The sequence below is a fragment of the Electrona antarctica genome (assembly GCF_951216825.1).
Source record: "Electrona antarctica genome assembly, chromosome: 16".
Taxonomy (NCBI): Eukaryota; Metazoa; Chordata; class Actinopteri; order Myctophiformes; family Myctophidae; genus Electrona; species Electrona antarctica.
The window spans coordinates 4,349,794-4,373,214 of NC_136797.1; the positions used below are offsets into that span (position 1 = coordinate 4,349,794).

General features: G+C 45.6%; 1 protein-coding gene across 1 annotated transcript in view; it reads left to right on the forward strand.

Annotated features, from left to right (window-relative positions):
- LOC306940293 (talin-1-like) overlaps positions 1–23,421 on the forward strand; it is a gene marked incomplete at its 5' end in the record, with an annotated part of 110,410 nt that overhangs the window by 60,238 nt on the left and 26,751 nt on the right. Inside the window, 2 exons of the mRNA XM_079525314.1 lie at positions 3,515–3,700; positions 8,016–8,123. Of these exons, the coding sequence (XP_079381440.1) occupies positions 3,515–3,700; positions 8,016–8,123 (294 nt within the window). The remainder of the gene's footprint in view (positions 1–3,514; positions 3,701–8,015; positions 8,124–23,421) is intronic.

Here is a 23,421-nt window from a genome sequence, read left to right on the forward strand (position 1 = left end):
ACCATCAAACAGGGGCTGGCCGTAAGACCTCCACGCTCTTCTGTTATGTAGACTAGACACCATCGAACACATCAAACAGGAGCTGGCCTTAAGACCTCCACTCTGTCTGTTATGTAGACTAGACACCATCGAACACATCAAACAGGAGCTGGCCGTAAGACCTCCACACTCTTTCTGTTCTGTAGACTAGACACCATCGAACAGGAGCTGGCCTTAAGACCTCCACACTCTGTCTGTTATGTAGACTAGACACCATCGAACACATCAAACAGGAGCTGGCCTTAAGACCTCCACGCTCTGTCTGTTATGTAGACTAGACACCATCGAACACATCAAACAGGAGCTGGCCGTAAGACCTCCACACTCTTTCTGTTCTGTAGACTAGACACCATCGAACAGGAGCTGGCCGTAAGACCTCCACACTCTGTCTGTTATGTAGACTAGACACCATCAAACAGGAGCTGGCCTTAAGACCTCCACACTCTGTCTGTTATGTAGACTAGACACCATCGAACAGGAGCTGGCCGTAAGACCTCCACACTCTGTCTGTTATGTAGACTAGACACCATCGAACAGGAGCTGGCCGTAAGACCTCCACGCTCTTCTGTTATGTAGACTAGACACCATCGAACAGGAGCTGGCCGTAAGACCTCCACACTCTGTCTGTTATGTAGACTAGACACCATCGAACAGGAGCTGGCCGTAAGACCTCCACGCTCTTCTGTTATGTAGACTAGACACCATCGAACACATCAAACAGGAGCTGGCCTTAAGACCTCCACTCTGTCTGTTATGTAGACTAGACACCATCGAACACATCAAACAGGAGCTGGCCGTAAGACCTCCACACTCTTTCTGTTCTGTAGACTAGACACCATCGAACAGGAGCTGGCCTTAAGACCTCCACACTCTGTCTGTTATGTAGACTAGACACCATCGAACAGGAGCTGGCCGTAAGACCTCCACGCTCTTCTGTTATGTAGACTAGACACCATCGAACACATCAAACAGGAGCTGGCCTTAAGACCTCCACTCTGTCTGTTATGTAGACTAGACACCATCGAACACATCAAACAGGAGCTGGCCGTAAGACCTCCACACTCTTTCTGTTCTGTAGACTAGACACCATCGAACAGGAGCTGGCCGTAAGACCTCCACACTCTGTCTGTTCTGTAGACTAGACACCATCGAACAGGAGCTGGCCGTAAGACCTCCACGCTCTTCTGTTATGTAGACTAGACACCATCGAACACATCAAACAGGAGCTGGCCTTAAGACCTCCACTCTGTCTGTTATGTAGACTAGACACCATCGAACACATCAAACAGGAGCTGGCCGTAAGACCTCCACACTCTTTCTGTTCTGTAGACTAGACACCATCGAACAGGAGCTGGCCGTAAGACCTCCACACTCTGTCTGTTCTGTAGACTAGACACCATCGAACAGGAGCTGGCCGTAAGACCTCCACGCTCTGTCTGTTCTGTAGACTAGACACCATCGAACAGGAGCTGGCCGTAAGACCTCCACACTCTTCTGTTATGTAGACTAGACACCATCGAACACATCAAACAGGAGCTGGCCGTAAGACCTCCACGCTCTGTCTGTTATGTAGCCTAGACACCATCGAACACATCAAACAGGAGCTGGCCTTAAGACCTCCACACTCTGTCTGTTATGTAGCCTAGACACCATCGAACAGGAGCTGGCCGTAAGACCTCCACGCTCTGTCTGTTATGTAGCCTAGACACCATCGAACAGGAGCTGGCCGTAAGACCTCCACACTCTGTCTGTTATGTAGACTAGACACCATCGAACAGGAGCTGGCCGTAAGACCTCCACACTCTGTCTGTTATGTAGACTAGACACCATCGAACAGGAGCTGGCCGTAAGACCTCCACACTCTGTCTGTTATGTAGCCTAGACACCATCGAACAGGAGCTGGCCGTAAGACCTCCACGCTCTGTCTGTTATGTAGCCTAGACACCATCGAACAGGAGCTGGCCGTAAGACCTCCACACTCTGTCTGTTATGTAGACTAGACACCATCGAACAGGAGCTGGCCGTAAGACCTCCACACTCTTTCTGTTCTGTAGACTAGACACCATCGAACACATCGAACAGGAGCTGGCCGTAAGACCTCCACACTCTTTCTGTTCTGTAGACTAGACACCATCGAACACATCGAACAGGAGCTGGCCGTAAGACCTCCACACTCTTCTGTTCTGTAGACTAGACACCATCGAACACATCGAACAGGAGCTGGCCGTAAGACCTCCACACTCTTCTGTTCTGTAGACTAGACACCATCGAACAGGAGCTGGCCGTAAGACCTCCACACTCTTTCTGTTCTGTAGACTAGACACCATCGAACAGGAGCTGGCCTTAAGACCTCCACGCTCTGTCTGTTATGTAGACTAGACACCATCGAACACATCAAACAGGAGCTGGCCGTAAGACCTCCACGCTCTTCTGTTATGTAGACTAGACACCATCAAACACATCGAACAGGAGTTGGCCGTAAGACCTCCACACTCTTCTGTTATGTAGACTAGACACCATCAAACACATCAAACAGGAGCTGGCCGTAAGACCTCCACACTCTTTCTGTTCTGTAGACTAGACACCATCGAACACATCAAACAGGAGCTGGCCGTAAGACCTCCACGCTCTGTCTGTTATGTAGACTAGACACCATCGAACACATCAAACAGGAGCTGGCCTTAAGACCTCCACACTCTTCTGTTATGTAGACTAGACACCATCGAACAGGAGCTGGCCTTAAGACCTCCACACTCTTCTGTTATGTAGACTAGACAGATGCCTGGTCATTATAGAGTGTCGCAGTCCCGCCCCCTCGAGAGACCCGGAAAATAAATCCCCGTTCATTTTCCTCATAGACTTTTCAGAAAGTATTTATTTAAAGACATTTACACCGCGGACAAAGCCAACTCTTGCCGTGACAAATCATGACAATAAACACAATGTTTTGGGCCAAACAAAGAATTAGAAAGTAGAAAAAAACACTTTTTTTGTTGTTGTAATTATTTGTTTGGTCCAAAATATTGTTTGTTGTCATGATTTGTCACGACTCGAGTTGGCTTCGTACGACGCTTAAAAGGTCTTTAAATAAATACCTTTTAAAATGTCTATGGGAAAAATGCATTGGGATTAATTTCCTGGGCCTGCCGTCGTCATGAAAGGGCGCTACAGGGTCCGCCTCCATGAGGCATTGTAGTCCAAACAAACCCCCCGTCCACTTACATTGAGCTCAATTTCCCAGAAGCCCTAGCAGCCCAGATGATGACTTGATTTCCGGTTTCGTCGTCATAACGCGACGGCCTCGTCATCAGGTCCCGGATAAATCCGCCGTTTCTTTTTAATTATTTTAAAACGGCGAATTAAATGCATTAAACAAATGTCGGCTATAGCGTTTTACGCGCGGTGGAACCCTGGATTAAACAATTAGCGGCCGTACAACTGTTAAAAGCCTCCATTGTAACCCGTCCGTCTCCAGGTGTTCAGCAGCGCGGAGCCGCCTCCCAAGACCGCCACGCCGGAGGAGTTCATCCGCATGACCAAAGGCATCACCATGGCAACGGCCAAGGCAGTGGCTGCTGGGAACTCCTGTCGCCAGGAGGACGTGATCGCCACGGCCAACCTGAGCCGGAGAGCCATCGCTGACATGCTGCACTCGTGCAAGGTTCGACATTTAGTTATTAATCTGACATGATGCACTCGTGCAAGGTTCAACATTTAGTTATTAATCTGACATGATGCACTCGTGCAAGGTTCGACATTTAGTTATTTATCTGACATGAATGCACTCGTGCAAGGTTCAACATTTACTTATTAATCTGACATGCTGTACTCGTGCAAGGTTCAACATTTAGTTATTAATCTGACATGATGCACTCGTGCAAGGTTCAACATTTAGTTATTAATCTGACATGATGCACTCGTGCAAGGTTCGACATTTAGTTATTTATCTGACAGACTGCACTCGTGCAAGGTTCAACATTTAGTTATTAATCTGACATGCTGTACTCGTGCAAGGTTCAACATTTAGTTATTAATCTGACATGAATGCACTCGTGCAACGTTCAACATTTAGTTATTAATCTGACATGAATGCACTCGTGCAAGGTTCAACATTTAGTTATTAATCTGACATGCTGTACTCGTGCAAGGTTCAACATTTAGTTATTAATCTGACATGATGCACTCGTGCAAGGTTCAACATTTAGTTATTAATCTGACATGATGCACTCGTGCAAGGTTCAACATTTAGTTATTAATCTGACATGATGCACTCGTGCAAGGTTCAACATTTAGTTATTTATCTGACATGATGCACTCGTGCAAGGTTCAACATTTAGTTATTAATCTGACATGATGCACTCGTGCAAGGTTCAACATTTAGTTATTTATCTGACATGATGCACTCGTGCAAGGTTCAACATTTAGTTATTAATCTGACATGCTGCACTCGTGCAAGGTTCAACATTTAGTTATTTATCTGACATGATGCACTCGTGCAAGGTTCAACATTTAGTTATTTATCTGACATGATGCACTCGTGCAAGGTTCAACATTTAGTTATTAATCTGACATGATGCACTCGTGCAAGGTTCAACATTTAGTTATTTATCTGACATGATGCACTCGTGCAAGGTTCAACATTTAGTTATTTATCTGACATGATGCACTCGTGCAAGGTTCAACATTTAGTTATTTCTTGCTTATTGCTAAGCCACGTCTTGCAACCGGCTGCTCATGCATGTGTTGTAGACTACTGTTATAATAGAGGGTATGCGCATGCTTAAAGTGAATGGCACATCGAGTGGCAAAGCAACATGCAAAGTGAGTTTAACATTGTTTAACGTTGTGTAATGCAATCAAATAAGACTTTTTCTGTTTGGATGTATGGGTTGTCAAGGCCAGAAAGTAGTTTTTTGCCACTCAGTAGTTTGATCATGATGTCCTGCGCATACCCTCTATTGAAATCTTCTTTTCTCAAACTACGTCGCTGTCCGTTGTGCTGATCAGACATCCGAGGTTCGGATCTGATTTTTCATCGTATCCCGATCGAAAATATAAACGTTTCTCTAGAAAGATGGCTAGCGTGAGCTAACTACTACTTGTGGCCACACGGCCGCCCGCAGTTAGCAGTTAGTTAGTCAGAAGTGTTAAGATGTCTCATGCTTGTCTATGTCTATATTTTAACTCTCTGTGTGTTTAGTTAGTCAGAAGTGTTAAGATGTCTCATGCTTGTCTATGTCTATATTTTAACTCTCTGTGTGTTTAGTTAGTCAGAAGTGTTAAGATGTCACATGCTTGTCTATGTCTATATTTTAACTCTCTGTGTGTTTAGTTAGTCAGAAGTGTTAAGATGTCTCATGCTTGTCTATGTCTATATTTTAACTCTTTCTACTTGTGTTTAGTTAGTCAGAAGTGTTAAGATGTCACATGCTTGTCTATGTCTATATTTTAACTCTCTGTTTGTTTAGTTAGTCAGAAGTGTTAAGATGTCACATGCTTGTCTATGTCTATATTTTAACTCTCTCTACTTGTGTTTAGTTAGTCAGAAGTGTTAAGATGTCACATGCTTGTCTATGTCTATATTTTAACTCTCTCTGTGTGTTTAGTTAGTCAGAAGTGTTAAGATGTCACATGCTTGTCTATGTCTATATTTTAACTCTCTCTGTGTGTTTAGTTAGTCAGAAGTGTTAACACTTTGATTGCTGGAAGATCTCAACAGGCCTATTTGGATGTTGCTGCCATTTAACATTGCACAAAGGCCTTGTTCGGGGGCCCACAGTAAAATGTTCTCTTATAGCGAGAATCACACGCCTACATCAAAAGAAAGCTGAACTTGTCCACTTCAATTAAAAAAATACATTTTGATTTTACCATGTTCCATTCTGGAGATATTGACCTTTTTGCAACACCTGCATTTGCCTGGAAGTGGTTATCTTGAACAGCGAGCAGAGTTATGGATGGTTTAAAGTCAGAGACATTGACAGGCAGATATAAAATTTAACCCAATAAATATCCTATACATCCTATACACCGAATGAAAGCCCTGAATGTGTACTTTTACGAGGAAAACAGTAAACATTGATCCCATCTACAGTTAGACAGTAATTGGTTATTGAATGCAGCTTGTGCCCACCAGATAACTTCAGAGAAGACATGGACGTGAACTCCTCAATATTCACAAAATAAGGCCTATAGCGACATATAAATACTATATACCGTATGAAACAGAAGACTCTCTGCTTTCATAAGAAAAAAACTTCTACTGTAGTAATAATAAAAATCACACCCCTGTGAAGTGAGCGGTGCAACTCTGTCCCATATTGCACCACTCACTTCACATGGGTGTGATTTTTATTATTACTACAGTAGAAGTTTTTTTCTTATGAAAGCAGAGAGTCTTCTGTTTCATACGGTATATAGTATTTATATGTCGCTATAGGCCTTATTTTGTGAATATTGAGTTCAGGTCCATGTCTTCTCTGCAGTTATATCTGGTGGGCGCAATGTGCATCCACCCAGTATCCAATTTATGACAAACTGTACATGGGATCAATGTTTACTCTTTTCCTCGTAAAAGTACACATTCAGGGCTTTCATTCGATGTATAGGATGTATAGCATATTTATTGTGTTTATTGTTATATCTGCCTGTCAATGTCTGACTATAAACCTTCATAACTATGCTTTCTTTTTGATGATGATTGCCGCCTCGCCTAATCTATCTCACTGCTTTCATTGTTTTGATCGCAGTAACATTGGGGGGGGGGGGGGGGGGGGTCATGGGCACATTGGGCAGCAAAAGTCTTGATCCGTACGGCTATAAAAAGTCCCATTTCACCGTTCGGTTCAGAACTATAGTATAACGGTGAGACGCGTTGTCATCATCAGCTGATTTTGTTTTTCAAGCTAGTGAAGTATATTTACTAACAAGAGAACATGCCTGGGCATGCAGGTTGGAGGCGATGGAGGAAAAAAAAAGATTCCCCCGGCTGTGATGTCAACGACAACGGATCACAACACCACGGTTTAGGACGCGGAAAAGTTCGTTATACATTACACCCGGGTCGATTACGTCCCCGATGCGTTCATTGCGGTCTTATCACTACAATTATAATGAATAAAAAAGCGTTACAATCACACGTCCGAGCGATCTCCGATTATGACGGTTCTGCATGGCGATACGTGATCCACCAACGGCACACTGTCTTGTCGTGGCGGCCCGTCGATACTGTGGTTAGTTCGTAGTATTGTAGGCTCGGGGATCGTTTGGTCGCTACAGTATGAAGAAGGAAACATGCATCTGTCCATGTGTGTTGCAGACGCAATGCAATGCCGATCGGTTGTTTTTTTCCGAGAGACAGAGCCAGCCAGGACAGAGCCCCCATCTCGCAGGCTCCTCCTGCAGGAGAAACAGGAGGGGAGGGGGGAATCGAGTAGTATAGTGTTGTGTGAAAGCCAATAGCTGGAGGAAAGCCTGGTGAGGCGAGGTTAGGTTAAATTTGATTCTTTTCATACACCGACTGGATCATTCCATGGGCGCGTCCATTTTAGACTGGCTTAGTGGCTTCTACACGTAAAGCGGCCCGCCCTCCTGTTTTCAGGATGGGAGGGGGGGTTTTTTTTTTTGGTTTTTTTTCTGATCACGTGAGCGGGACTAAGCAACAATGATAGGGCGATGGTTCTTCATTGTCCGGGTGGGTAAAAAGATGAATGAAAGTATGCTATAAAAAAGTGATTGAAACGTATTGATACGCGATCCGCGTTGGGAGTGTTAAGATGTCACATGCTTGTCTATGTCTATATTTTAACTCTCTCTGTGTGTTTAGTTAGTCAGAAGTGTTAAGATGTCACATGCTTGTCTATGTCTATATTTTAACTCTCTCTGTGTGTGTTTAGTTAGTCAGAAATGTTAAGATGTCACATGCTTGTCTATGTCTATATTTTAACTCTCTCTACTCGTGTTTCTGTCCCCTGCAGCAAGCTGCGTACCATCCAGAAGTCAGCGAGGAGGTCCAGTTCCGGGCGATGCGTTACGGCAATGAATGTGCGACGGGTTACCTGGGACTGCTGGAGCATGTGCTAGTGGTAAGTCCCATGTTTTCATGTCAAGGACCCCCAAATTGACACTAATTAGCCTCATTTGAAGAGATATGCCAGGGAGAGGCTCTAGAGATATGCCAGGGAGAGGCTCTAGCAGTGATTCAGAGATATGTCAGGGAGAGGCTCTAGAGATATGCCAGGGAGAGGCTCTAGCAGTGATTCAGAGATATGTCAGGGAGAGGCTCTAGAGATATGCCAGGGAGAGGCTCTAGCAGTGATTCTCAACCCGTTTAATGCCAAGGACCCCCAGTTTGACATGCATTAGTCTACGGACCCCCATTTAATGGCATTTCTATCTCTTAGACCCCAATTTACATTGTAAAATCAGTGTTAATTTAACTCAGAGTGTACAAATGGAACCAACGGGTCCGTTTGGTTCCGTACACTCTCAGAGTTACAGACCCATAAGGGTCCATTTGCTTTCCAAACTATCATGTAGCCGGGGTTCCCCCCTGGAACTCCCTCAAGGACCCCTGGGGGTCCCCGGACCCCACCTTGAGAACCACTGCTCTAGTCGGAGGTCTCAATACTCCAACTTGCATCCTTACGTTCTCCTACTGGTGAAGATTCCTCCATCCTTAGCCCTGCCTCCGAGCCACGAGGCGAGGACGATTCCTCCATCCTTAGCCCTGCCTCCGAGCCACGAGGCGAGGACGATTCCTCCATCCTTAGCCCTGCCTCCGAGCCACGAGGCGAGGACGGAGGAATCCATGGTGGGTGTTCGAACATGGGGCTAAATACGTCTTTTTTATTTTTTATTATTTACCATGTCCTACTAGACCCCAAGAAATGACATCTGGCCACAAAAGATCACAGGATCTACTGAATGTGAAGGTAGCCTACTGGGGGGAAGCCACACTGTGTGTCATAGGCTCAATATGTCAGTTTGACACATTCAGTAGATCTCTGTCTCCCTCTCTCTCTCTCCCTGTCTCTCCCTGTCTCCCTGTCTCTCCCTGTCTCTCTCTCTCTCTCTCTCTCTCTCTCTCTCTCTCTCTCTCTCTCTCTCTCTCTCTCTCTCTCTCTCTCTCTCTCTCTCTCTAACTATACAAAAGACCTGTCGTGACTCATGTTGCGAGAACCATCGCCAGGCATTCAATTCAATTCAATTCAATTTTATTAAAGTGTCAAATCACAACAAGTTGTCTCAAGACACTTTACAACCAACAAAGATCCACCCAGAGCAAGCAATATTACGACAATGGTAACGAAAAACTCCCCTTTAGGAAGAAACGTCAGGCAGAACCCGACTCTAGGGTGGGCGGCCATCTGCCTCGACCGTGTCGGGGGGGGGGGGGGGGGGGGGGGGGGGGTAGAGGGGAATAGGAAGAAAGAATAGAAGAGAGATAGACAGGGTGGGCTCCATGGAGGGGCCTGGTCCACATCTGGTCCAGGTCGTGCACTGTGAGGCCGGGTCCACGGTCACACTTCTGGTGGGCTCCATGAAGTGGCCTGGTCCACGGTCACACTCGGCAGTCAGTTAGGGGTTAATATTAGAGGTCCACGGAACTGCGAAGTGGAGGACAAAAAGAGACTCCGGGGAAGGATTCCCCGGATGTTGGGTTAGTGGCAGGCCTTACTGGAGCCTATACAGTGTATATTACAAGCACTGCTGGGAGACTGCTGGGCTCCGTGAAGTGGCCTGGTCCATGGTCACACTCGGCAGTCAGTTGGGGGTTAATATTAGAGGTCCACGGAACTGCGAAGTGGAGGACAAAAAGAGACTCCGGGGAAGGATTCCCCGGATGTTGGGTTAGTGGCAGGCCTTACTGGAGCCTATACAGTGTATATTACAAGCACTGCTGGGAGACTGCTGGGCTCCGTGAAGTGGCCTGGTCCACGGTCACACTCGGCAGTCAGTTGGGGGTTAAATATTAGAGGTCCACGGAACTGCGAAGTGGAGGACAAAAAGAGACTCCGGGGAAGGAGTTGGATTAGTGGCAGGCCTTACTGGAGCCTATACGGTGTATATTACAAGCACTGCTGGGAGACAAACCCACACAAACAATGTACAATCATGGTATTTAGCAGACACACACAGCACAGGTGCGGGGTTTGGTGGGAGGTTCCCCTTACTCAGTTCTCACCCTTATGACTTTATCGGGTGAGCGAGTACTGGAGACAAGTCTAGCTATAGGCTTTGTCATAGAGAAAGGTTTTCAACCTAGTCTTGAATGTGCAGAGCGTGTCAGCCCCACGGACCGAAGCCGGGAGAAGGTTCCACAGCTGAGGTGCCTGGGACCTAAACGCCCTGCCTCCTATTGTAACTTTTGATATTTTTGGGACAGTAAGCATATTTGCATACTGTAAACACACTGTTGTTCTATTTGGTTTGTAGGGATCGATGAGTTCTTTGAGATATTGTGGTGCCTGACCATTGAGAGCTTTGTAGGTGAGGAGAAGAATTTTGAACTCTATTCTGTATTTAACCGGGAGCCAGTGTAGAGAGGCCAGTGAAGGAGTGATATGGTCTCTTCTTCTGGTACCTGTTAGCACACGCGCCGCAGCATTTTGAACTAGCTGTAGGCTTTTCAGAGACTTACTTGGGCAGCCTGACAATAGCGAGTTGCAGTAGTCCAGCCTTGAGGTAACAAATGCGTGGACAAGTTTTTCTGCGTCATTTTTGGACAGGATGTGCCTAACCTTTGCAATATTACGCAGGTGAAAAAAGGCAGTCTTTGAGATTTGTTTGATGTGAGATTTGAAGGACATATCTTGATCAAAGACAACTCCCAGATTCTTTACAGTGGCCTTGGAGGCCAAGGTAATGCCATCTAGGAAAAAGTTCTCGTCGGCTAGTTTGTCTCTTAGGGGCTTAGGGCCAATAATGATAACTTCCGTTTTGTCAGAGTTGAGGAGTAGGTAATTACGGGTCATCCAACTCTTTATGTCTTTAAGATAGATATAGTTGAGTGTCGTCCGCGTAACAGTGGAAATCTATAGAGTGTTCCATGATGATGTTACCCAGAGGGAGCATATATAAAGAGAAAAGTATTGGTCCAAGCACAGAGCCTTGTGGAACTCCGTATTTGACCTTTTCACGTGTTGAGGATCCGTCATTGACATTAACAAACTGAAATCGGTCAGACAGATAGGACTCGAACCATTTCAGTGCGACATCCTTGATGCCAACCAGGTGCTCCAGTCTCTGTAGCAGGATGTGGTGGTCAATAGTGTCGAATGCAGCACTAAGGTCCAGTAATACCAGTACAGAGAGGAGGTTATTATCTGCTGCAGTCAGGAGGTCATTTGAAACTCTCAGCAATGCCGTCTCAGTGCTGTGGTTAGCTCTGAAGCCTGACTGAAAGCCTTCGAATATATTGTTGTTATGTAGAAAGTCACATAACTGTTTGGCGACTGCTTTCTCGAGGATTTTGGAGAGAAATGGAAGGTTTGATATGGGTCTATAGTTAGCTAGAATGCCTGAGTCAAGAGTAGGCTTTTTGAGAAGTGGTTTGATTACAGCTACCTTAAAGGATTGTGGCACGTAGCCTGTCACCAGGGACATATTGATCATATTGAGTAGGGATGTACCAACCGGGGGCAGGACCTCTTTGAGTAATCTAGTTGGAACTGGATCCAGGGGACATGTCGTTGATTTTGAGGAGGTTATCATTGAAGTGAACTCAGAGAGCTCGATTGGGGAGAACCTGTCCATATATATATTTGGGTGTGCAGCCATCTCTGGGACCACCATATTTGGGGGCAGTCCAGTGGGGGCTGAGAGTAGTTGTAGATCAATTTGATCTCTGATAGTTCCTATTTTGCCATTGAAGAAACTCATGAAATCGTTACTATTGAGAGTTGTAGGGATACGTGGATCAGTGGAATCATTACTTTTTGTCAGTTTCGCCAGAGTGTCAAAAAGGAACTTGGGGTTACTTTTGTTTTCCTCTATTAGGGATGAATAATAGGTGGCTCTGGCATTGTCGAGGGCCTTTTTGTATATTTTGAGGCTGTTCTGCCAGGCTATACACGATTCTTTCCGTTTGGTTGAGCGCCATATTTTTCCAAGTTTGCGAGACGTTCGCTTGAGATTTCTAGTTTCCGAGTTGTACCATGGGGCTAGCCTTTGTTGCTTTATTACTTTCCTTTTCAGGGGAGCGACAGAGTCAAGTGTCATTTGAAATGAGCTTGTGACACTATCAACAAGGTGATCGATTTGAGAAGGACTATAGGTGTGCGGGTCTTCTATTTTGTTGAAATATACCGAGTTGATGGCTGATGGAATTGTTTCCTTGAACTTATTTACAGCGCTCTCGGATATACTTCTGCCGAGGACATTTTTGTCCAGTGGTGTATAATCCATTAATGTAAAATCGAAAGTTATCAGATAATGGTCAGAGAGGTCACGATTTTGTGGGAAAACTATGACGTGCTCTATTGTAATACCATAGACCAGAATGAGGTCAAGGGTATGGTTGAGAATGTGGGTAGGTTTATCTACACACTGAGAGAAACCGATTGAGTCAATCAATGAGATGAATGCTCTATTTAGGCTATCAGTTCCTATGTCCGCGTGAATATTTAGATCACCGATTACGATGATTTTATTAGACTCAAGGACTAGACTTGATAAAAGTTCAGAGAACTCAGATAGAAATAGTGTGTAAGCGCCGGGAGGGCGGTACACTGTAATGACTATTAGGGGCTGTATTGATTTCCAGCTTGGGTGTGAAAGGTTGAGAGTCAAGCTTTCAAATGATTTGTAGGTGGCTTTGGCTCTAGGACTAATTGTTAGGCTTGAATTGAAGATGGCAGCAACTCCACCTCCAATTTTACCATTGTCTCTGGGGATATGGGCATTGGTGTGACTTGGTGGGGTGGCTGTATTTAAACTGACATATTCTTGCTCACCCAGCCACGTTTCAGTCAGACAAAATAAGTCAAGACTATTGTCTGATATGATTTCATTTACCAGTGTTCCTTTTTTGCGTAGAGATCTAATATTTAGAAATCCACATTTGATATTTGTATTTTGTGGTACTACTGTATTGGTCTTGATTTGTATCAAGTTTGTGTGTACAGCTCCTATTTCCTTTGGTTTGTTCAGCCTATATGGTTTGTTCAGCCTGTACAGAGACTGTATAGTTTGTATAGACTGTATAGTTTGTATAGACTGTATAGTTTGTATAGTTCTATTTTGTATAGTTTGAATAGTTCTATTTTGTAGGATAGGTGGGGTAGGTGGCTGCACTGGAGGAAGCACAGAGAGCTGTGTAGGCCTCTGTGCCCCAACTCTGCTTCCTGGTCCCAACTCTGGGTGGTCATAATGAATCTATAAAATAGTCCATATTTCTAGAGATGAGCTTTGCACCGTCCCAAGTTGGATGTATGCCGTCTCTCTCTATCAGACCAGTATTCCCCTCAAAGGTTTCCCAATGATTTATAAAGCTCACGTTATTATCTGGACACCACCTAGACAACCAGCGGTTGAATTGTCTCATACGGCTAAACATGTCATCATTAATCATGTTTGGCAGGGGACCAGAGAAAATTACGGAGTCCGACATTGTCTTTGCGTATGTGCAGACTGACTCAACATTTATCTTCGTAACCTCAGATTTCCGAAGTCGTGTGTCATTGCCTCCGCAGTGGATTACAATCCTATCATAACGATTACATTTACTTTTAGCAATAAGTTTCAGATTTGATTCGATGTCGCCCGCTCTGGCCCCGGGGATGCATTTGACTATGGTTCCTGGAGTCTTTAATTTCACGTTTCTCATTATGGAGCTACCGATAACCAGAGTTGTGTTCTTAATGACACGACGCCGTTGCGTGCCATCAAGTGGAACTGAAGTCTCACTGTCACACTCAACGGGTGTAGCAGCGAGTGGGGAGAAGCTGTTTGAAACGTGAAGTGGTTGGTGTCCCGTGTGCTTATGTTTACTTCTACGCTTCCGACCAGTAGCAACCACCCAGCCGCCTTGGTCCCGTGGCTGTGTGTGAGCGGGGGCTAGGCTACCGTTTGCACCGCTACTAGCGGAAACAACCCTAGCTAGCGGTCCGCTAGCCAGAATTGTTTCCAACTCGCTGAGCCTCGCCTCCAGCACCGCAAACAGGCTGCACTTGTTACACACGTCCGAAGCAACAAAGGCGTCAGGGGTGTAACTATACATATTGCATACGGCGCAGGAGAGAGGGCTAGAGCGAGAGGCGAACCTGCCGGGAGGGAGGGGGTGGTGGTTGTGGTAGAAAGCCATCGCAATCGCTCGGCCAAGCCGACAGAAAGAGACGGTCGTTCCGCCAAACAACCAACAGCCACAAAGTAGGATAATCAACAGTGATAGCGTGTATCTGAATCACAGCAGCGCAGTACAATAATGTTTGCCGTTCGTGCTGCTGACAACACAGCCGCCAGGCAGCATACAGGCAACACAGGAAATGACGTAACAGGCTTACCGTCTGCGAAAAGCAGACAGGCATGACCCCCCCCTCCCTTCCCCGGTTGAGACAAGGTCATAGCTAAATAAACAGCAGCTATGTTGCGGTTGACCCAAGACAAACAAATGTCCTCATGCCAGTCAATTTCGGAGCGCTCGCTGGAAGCCGTAATCTGAGACCTCTCTCTCTCCCTCTCTCTCTCTCCCTCTCTCCCTCTCTCTCTCCCTCTCCCTCTCCCTCTCCCCCTCTCTCCCTCTCTCCCTCTCTCCCTCTCTCCCTCTCTCCCTCTCTCCCTCTCTCTCTCTCTCTCTCTCTCTCTCTCCCTCCTCCTGCCACGGCCAGGCCAGGAGTATTTCCAGAGCTCCACAGTTGTCACTTCATTTGGAGTGAGGCCGGGGAGTGAAATACGGCCCCCGGGACACTTCCAACCTTGGGGGGGGGCCCACTTCTATTATATTTAAAGTTTTTTATGTCCCCCCGGGCGGGCACTCTAAGAGCCCCGATAGATTAACCACCCACTTAAGTCAGCCATTGATGGATGAAAATATGATTTATGATTGTGAGTTGCACGCTGAAAATAGCCGATCTACAGCGTGTCAAATATGTGTCTCATTCCATGGTGCTGCTGCCGTTGGGAGCCTGTAGGCTCCTCGCTCGGTGGAAGGAGTAACTTCTTACTTGAGTTAAAGTAGCAATACCACAATGTGGTATTACAGTGTACACTGTACAGTATGTGGACCATGGTGACATTGATCAATTCTTGATAAAAAGCTTCTAATACATTATTTAGGCCCCAAAATCTATAAATCTCACACTATTAATTTAAGGCAACCGGCCGGTTCCACGCGCTGCACAAGGTGCCCCCTTCTTTTCACTTGAGCGCCTGCCCCTCTAAATGTCTGTGCACACCACTGGCTAACATACATCTTTTCAATGGCCCAGTTCAGCATTCGTCCAAAATGCCGTCACATTTAGTTTAACATTTTACCCAACGAGGGCGGGCTGACCGACCGCATTGGTCCTGACAGCAGCGTAGGTTGTGGACGAGGTGGCGTTCCCACAATGCAACGCTGTGCCGTAAATCGCTGTTCGGGGGACGGGGTGGTTAGATAGGGGGGGGGGGGGGGTACCGTGACAATGGTGTGGTCAATGACAATAGTTCCCCAAATAGAGAGGCCTGCCCCCTTGTAACCAGGGTAGGACACACGCACGCACGCTCTCTCTCTCTCTCTCTCTCACACTCACACTCACTCACTCACTCTCTCACTCACTCACTCTCTCACTCACTCACTCACTCACACTCACTCACTCACTCACTCACTCACTCACTCACTCACTCACTCACTCACTCACTCACACTCTCACTCACTCACTCACTCACTCACTCACTCACTCACACTCTCACACACTCACTCACTCACTCACTCACTCACACACACACTCACACACACTCAACCAAGTATAATACTGTATGACGCATCACTTGCTGTCATGGAAGGAACGTTTTGTATGTTTTTATCATTAACTTTTTTGTAATTTCTGTGATTTATATTCCAGCACTCTAAATGTAATCCTAAAGTAATCGATCATCGAAGTGTAATCCATCATATAAACACGGTTACATCAAAGAAGACCTATACCGTATACATTAGATTATTTTTTAAACTATTGCCTCTGTCTTTTAAATATTATTGTATTTTAAAGCATTGTTGTTTTACGGTTCTGCGTCAGAAAGGTATATTATAAACACATGAAATGGGAAACAAATCAACTAAACACAAGTGGCTTTTTTTCCATGATTGAAATATCTGTATAAACACTAGCCGACCTGCACCGGCACGTCGTGGTCTTGTAGATCGGCTGTTTGAACTATTTTAAAAGGTTTTTTTCAAAATAGTAAAATATGGCGAATACGTTTCGGGATATACACTGCACAAAAAGCATGGAATACGGATGTGTATATTACAGGAAACTCCCGTTAAACTTTCCAACAAACTCCCGTAAACTCCCGAATTGTACCATCGAATTGTACCATCGAATTGTACCGGTGTTAAAGTCAAAGTCATACGATTTGTCACACACGTTACCGCAGTGAAATTTGTTCTCCGCATTTGACCCATCTCTTGGAGCGGTTGAGCCGCAGCCAAGGAGCGGTGAGCTGCAGCGTGCGCCGCGCTCGGGAATCATTTGATTAGTAGATTTGACCCCCAATCCAACCCTTTGATGCTGAGTTCCAAGCAGGGAGGCATTGGGTCCCATTTTTACAGTCTTTGGTATGACCCGGCCGGGGATCGAACCCCCGACCTCCCAGTTTCAGGGCGGACACTCTAACCACAGGGCCACTGTCTGGTCATGTCTGGTATTATTACCGTATATTACTGTATATGCTGCTAAACTTGAGGTTTACGGGCAAATCTAGTGCCCATAATTGCACCGTTAACTCCTCTTTTCATGCAGTAAGCGTTAAGGGCGCAAGATATAGATGGCTCCTTACTCTTTCCTATTTGACCACATGCAGTACCATATAGTTCCAGTGGAGGGCAGAAGGGAGAAGGTGATTTGGAAATGAGTCCCATGCATGTTGATTGAATACTGTATTAATAACAGCAGTACAGTTGCAGTACAGTCAGTACAGGGGGGAGGAAGGGGGGGGGGGGAGGAGGGGGGGGGGGGGGGGGGGGGCAGTACAGTCAAACGTTCACAAGAAGCCCCCAGGGGGAGTGTTTCCATTGTGGTCCATGCATTGTGCTCAGTTCATCAGTAATGATTATAATACAATGTATTATGAAGTATTGCCGTGCAGTATATTAACCCATTTAGACCTGACGTCGAAATTAATCTTCAAAATGATTTTTTTTTGTGAAAAACCTCATGTTTCTGTATCAGTGGTTCTCAATATTTCATGTCAAGGACCCCAAAAATTATATGTTGTTATGTTGTTCCAGGAACCCCTCAGAGGCAGACATTTGAGTTAAAAATGTTCGCTCTGAAAGAATATATATTCAAAGATTTGCGCCACATTTTCACGATTTTTCAAAAATAGCAGATCTACAAGCTCGTAGCGCGGCACCGAGTGCCGCGCTACGAGCTTGTAGATCTGCTGTTTTTCAATAGCTAAAGGTATAACATAATGCTTAGTTAAAACACCAAAAGGGGTTCCCGTCCAGAATGGGTTAAATGCTGAAGTACGAGTATCGATTCAATTGATTATTTGCATTACAAATCGATAACGATGATGATGATTCAAGTTTCTTTATTAGGAGAAAAAAAAACAACCTTGAGATGTACCATCGCGTTTTCGAGGGGTTTCCAACATAGATGCTGTACTTGTCACAATCGTTATTGTACATGTAAACGGTAGACAAAACAACTGTGACCAGATTTGACAGAGACTGCCAGGAGAAAAACTTTTTTTTTTTTTCCCCAAAATGAGTTAATAGCACAGGCAGACTCTTCACATACTAGACTCGAGCATGTCTGAAATATATGTCAGAGATGACATAGACATGTAAATATGAAATAAATGCTTAAACATGTAGCTAGGTGTAATGTTAGAGACCACAGAAGTGAACCTTTCAAGCCTGTTTTCTCAACTCGCTGTTTCTCTGCAAGACATTACTCTATAAGCCATATCTCCAAAACTGGTGGGTCAAACTGAACAACCAATATGTCAATTTGAAGCTATGATTGAAGCTATGATTCCAATGGTAGTCCCTCAGTCAAATTTGGTCACAAATTACATACCGACATACATAGACAAGACAAAACATGCGATGCTGTTTGCATATCGACATTAGGTGGATCGTTGGAATTAAAACCCGATGCAGTTACTGTATCGTTGTACTACGATACAGCACGATACAATACATTACATAATGTTGTGGGTGTGGCCTTTCATCTGTTTCAGACGTGTACAATTCTAGGCAGACACTCGGCCTGAACTCAGTACATCATCACCAGATATTTAAAGAACAAAGCCTCTGTGTGCACCTCCCACGACCCGGGGGGGGGGGGGGGGGGGGGCACAGCTTCCCCCCCCCCCCCCCCCTCCCACGACCTGGGGGGGAGGGGGGGGGGGGGCACAGCTTTCTTTCCATGTTCATGTCATGTCATTAAACTGTCATGTTTTATTGTCTGCTTATATAGAGCAGACAGACAGACAGACAGACATTAAAATAAGTTTAAATCGTGTTTAATCGCGTTCCAGGGGGTGGTTGTTCCGCCTCCTCTGTGCCCAGAAAAGCATAGGGCTCTTTCAGGCTATCTGGGGACCAGATGATTCCCCTGTCTTTTTTCATTTGAATCATTGAATGTTTTTGGCCAGATTAATAAAGCACCGCATTGTGCATATTGTGTGAGCCAACAGAAACAGTGTGGGAACCATATTTGAGTCGCGGACACATTTCTAGGGGAGTAAGGTCCCTTTAGGGGAGTAAGGTCCCTTTTCATTTCTAGGGGAGTAAGGTCCCTTTTCATTTCTAGGGGAGTAAGGTCCCTTTTAATTTCTAGGGGAGTAAGGTCCCTTTTCATTTCTAGGGGAGTAAGGTCCCTTTTAATTTCTAGGGGAGTAAGGTCCCTTTTAATTTCTAGGGGAGTAAGGTCCCTTTTCATTTCTAGGGGAGTAAGGTCCCTTTTCATTTCTAGGGGAGTAAGGTCCCTTTTCATTTCTAGGGGAGTAAGGTCCCTTTTCATTTCTAGGGGAGTAAGGTCCCTTTTCATTTCTAGGGGAGTAAGGTCCCTTTTCATTTCTAGGGGGTAAGGTCCCTTTTCATTTCTAGGGGAGTAAGGTCCCTTTTCATTTCTAGGGGAGTAAGGTCCCTTTTCATTTCTAGGGGAGTAAGGTCCCTTTTCATTTCTAGGGGAGTAAGGTCCCTTTTCATTTCTAGGGGAGTAAGGTCCCTTTTCATTTCTAGGGGAGTAAGGTCCCTTTTCATTTCTAGGGGAGTAAGGTCCCTTTTCATTTCTAGGGGAGTAAGGTCCCTTTTCATTTCTAGGGGAGTAAGGTCCCTTTTCATTTCTAGGGGAGTAAGGTCCCTTTTCATTTCTAGGGGAGTAAGGTCCCTTTTCATTTCTAGGGGAGTAAGGTCCCTTTTCATTTCTAGGGGAGTAAGGTCCCTTTTCATTTCTAGGGGAGTAAGGTCCCTTTTCATTTCTAGGGGAGTAAGGTCCCTTTTCATTTCTAGGGGAGTAAGGTCCCTTTTCATTTCTAGGGGAGTAAGGTCCCTTTTCATTTCTAGGGGAGTAAGGTCCCTTTTCATTTCTAGGGGAGTAAGGTCCCTTTTCATTTCTAGGGGAGTAAGGTCCCTTTTCATTTCTAGGGGAGTAAGGTCCCTTTTCATTTCTAGGGGAGTAAGGTCCCTTTTCATTTCTAGGGGAGTAAGGTCCCTTTTCATTTCTAGGGGAGTAAGGTCCCTTTTCATTTCTAGGGGAGTAAGGTCCCTTTTCATTTCTAGGGGAGTAAGGTCCCTTTTCATTTTCTATATATATATATATTTTTTAATTATTTCAAAAGATAAAATCAAATAAATGGGACACAAAAACAGGCCTACTCCCTTAGCAATTAAAATACGCATGAAGAAAACGGAACTTTCCACAAACGGTGGTCTGCTATTTGCGTTATAGTTTTGCTCGCAGGGAGAAGATCAACCCTTTCTTTAGGGTCTTCAGCTCAAAGGTTTTGGGATCCGCTGGGCCTCGAAGACCGGATCACAACGGATCCGGTTTGGAATGAATACTCAAAAAGGCCTTCCTCCCTGTGACACGCCTGGTGACGCGAGGTTACGTTGAAAGTGATTATTCAAATTCATAATGAAACTCTTATCATTATAGGCGGTACAGCGGCTAAGGGGTAGAGTGGCCGGTAGAGCAACGAGGTTCCCGGTTCGATCCCTGTGGGGCTCCCCCAGAGTTAGTGTCCTTGAGCAAGACCCTGAACCCCTAATTCGCTGCCGATGTGCATTTTGGTGCCTTTGGTGTGTGTGTGAATGGGTGAATGTAATGCACAATCTATGTAAAGAAGAAAAAGCGCTATATAAATGCACCATTTACCATGCTCCACGTCCGTAAGCCTTTCTGTGGGGGGCACCGTTCCACAGTCTCTTGTCAAAGTTGATTACTTGCTATTTTTTGTGCCCCCCCCCCCCCCTCGTCACGGTCCCCTCACCGCCGGTGGGTGGCTCCTAGCCGGTGAGTCTGTGTGATTGACCTGAACAAGTGCAACAGCCTGCATCGGTGTTCGTTCGTGAGTGAGTGAGTGTCAGCCGGAAATGCCTAGTCGCAGCACCCCCCTCCGCCCCCACCCCCCTCCCCCCAACACGGAGAGGATAGCATATCACAGGCTATCGCTACTCTGCGTATAATAACACCCAGCTCGTATATGGGATTGATGGCCTCAGCATGACTTTTTATAACCTGACAAGACAAGCAGTGCTCGTGCCAAGCGCTTGTCTTCGTATTAACGCGTGGGTTTCAGGTTGGTTTGTTGGCGTGTGACTTTTAAAAGCCGTCGGTCGCGCATTAATCCTCACAGGCAGTGAAATTAACACTCGGCGGGTTTTCTAAGTGCATGTGAGATGTGTGTGTGAGGTTAATATCAGCGTGCACGCCACACGGTGCACCAGATGTGTGCGTGAGGTTAATAGCAGCGTGCACGCCACACGGTGCACCAGATGTGTGCGTGAGGTTAATAGCAGCGTGCACGCCACACGGTGCACCAGATGTGTGCGTGAGGTTAATAGCAGCGTGCACGCCACACGGTGCACCAGATGTGTGCGTGAGGTTAATAGCAGCGTGCACGCCACACGGTGCACCAGATGTGTGCGTGAGGTTAATAGCAGCGTGCACGCCACACGGTGCACCAGGGCTGTGAGATGTGTGCGTGATGTTAATAGCAGCGTGCACACCACACGGTGCACCAGGGCTGTGAGATGTGTGCGTGAGGTTAATAGCAGCGTGCACACCACACGGTGCACCAGGGCTGTGAGATGTGTGCGTGAGGTTAATAGCAGCGTGCACGCCACACGGTGCACCAGCCCTGGTGCACCGTGTGGCGTGCCCGCTTTGCAAACATTTATGGGGCCGGGCAGTTATGACGAATGACTTGAATATACAAAGAAATGCCTGACTGGTACCAAAAAAAGCTAAAAAGTATAATTCTGGCCAAACCAGGCCGTTATATTTAGTGATTTGTATACTTTGAAAAACCTAGTGAAATGGTGAAAATAGCCCATCTACAGTACATGCTCAGAGCACAGTGTTGTAGATCGGCTGTTTTCACTCATTTCTGACTTTACTGTATGAACAAATAATTGTGCTGATGTCAAATGTTTGGGACCAGCCAGTTGTATAATAATTGTGACGGGTCTAATAACGGTACGCACGGTTTCATGTGTTGGAGTGGTGTACAGCATGCAGGAAATGATGATAATAATAATAATAAATATAGCTGCAAGCAGCGATAAAGCGGGACCAAGATAGAAGAAGAACAATGCGCAATAAGAACAACACGCACAAATGAGACTGACGAGCTGAGTTGTCGGTACCGGGATTTGAACTCGCAACCTTGTGGACCTAAGGCGGGAGCTCTACTGACTGACCTACACAGAGACAATCAGTGACTATATTGTAAACAGTAAAACCATTTAGTGATTTGGTAACAAGAAGGTGTGTCCTCATTTTAGGCATGTCTTGTGTGTGTGTGTGTGTGTGTGCGTGCGTGCGTGCGTGCGTGCGTGCGTGCGTGCCGGCCTGCCTGCCTGCCTGCCTGCCTGCCTGCTTGCCTGCCTGCCTGCCTGCCTGCCTGCCTGCCTGCCTGCCTGCCTGCCTGCCTGCCTGCCTGCCCCTGCCTGCGTGCGTGCGTGCGTGCGTGCGTGCGTGCGTGCGTGCGTGGCTGCATGCGTGCGTGGCTGCATGCGTGTGTGTGTTAGGCAGACAATCGTTCATAACCATGGATTTGGATTGAAGATCATCTCTTTAGTTTTTGTGGTGTTTAACATAAGGTGGCTATTATAACACCAGTCTTTAAAGTTATTGATCTCACTGATATAGCCCACAGGGCGTTCAACAATATGTACAAATAAGACTGACAAGCTGAGTTGTCAGTAGCTGGATTTGAACACACAACCTTGCGGTCCAAGGGCAAGAGCTCGACTGACTGAGCTACATGGAGACAATCAGTTACTCCATTGTTAACAGGAAAATCATTCAGTGTTTGTTCAGCATAAGTACTCAAACTTTAGTGTGTGTGTGTGTGTGTGTGTGTGTGTGTGCGTGCGCGCGCAATTTTCATTGGCTCATAAAAACTTCATTTTTTCACTTAGAAAAAATGTGCTACGATTATTTGTCCGTATATGTCCAAAGTTCACGTGTAGAAGTTTTCGTGCATTTTGAGCAAAGATTCTGGGAGACGTTACATTTTAACTGTTTTTCATATAATTCAAAATGGCGGGTGATCTAAAGGTCAGAGGTCAAAAGTCAGAACACGAAAGTTGTTCGGCATGAGGAGACACATATGTGTATCAAAGTGTCATTGCCAACGGTCAAACGGTTCATGAGATATGCACGTTCAAAGTTTGCAAGTTTGCAAGTTTTGCATCAATTGAGTGCTATAGCGCCACCATTTGGCCAATCATGATGGGCTTCGCATAGTAAAGTGACATAAGCATGTGTGTGTATTAGAGGCAGAAGAATAATTTTCACAAAACAGCAATTTTCATTGGCTCATAAAAACTTCATTTTTTCACTTAACAAAAATGTGCTACGATTATTTGTCCGTATAGGTCCAAAGTTCACGTGTAGAAGTTTTCGTGCATTTTGAGCAAAGATTCTGGGAGGAGTTACATTTGAACTGTTTTTCAAATAATTCAAAATGGCGGGTGATCTAAAGGTCAGAGGTCAA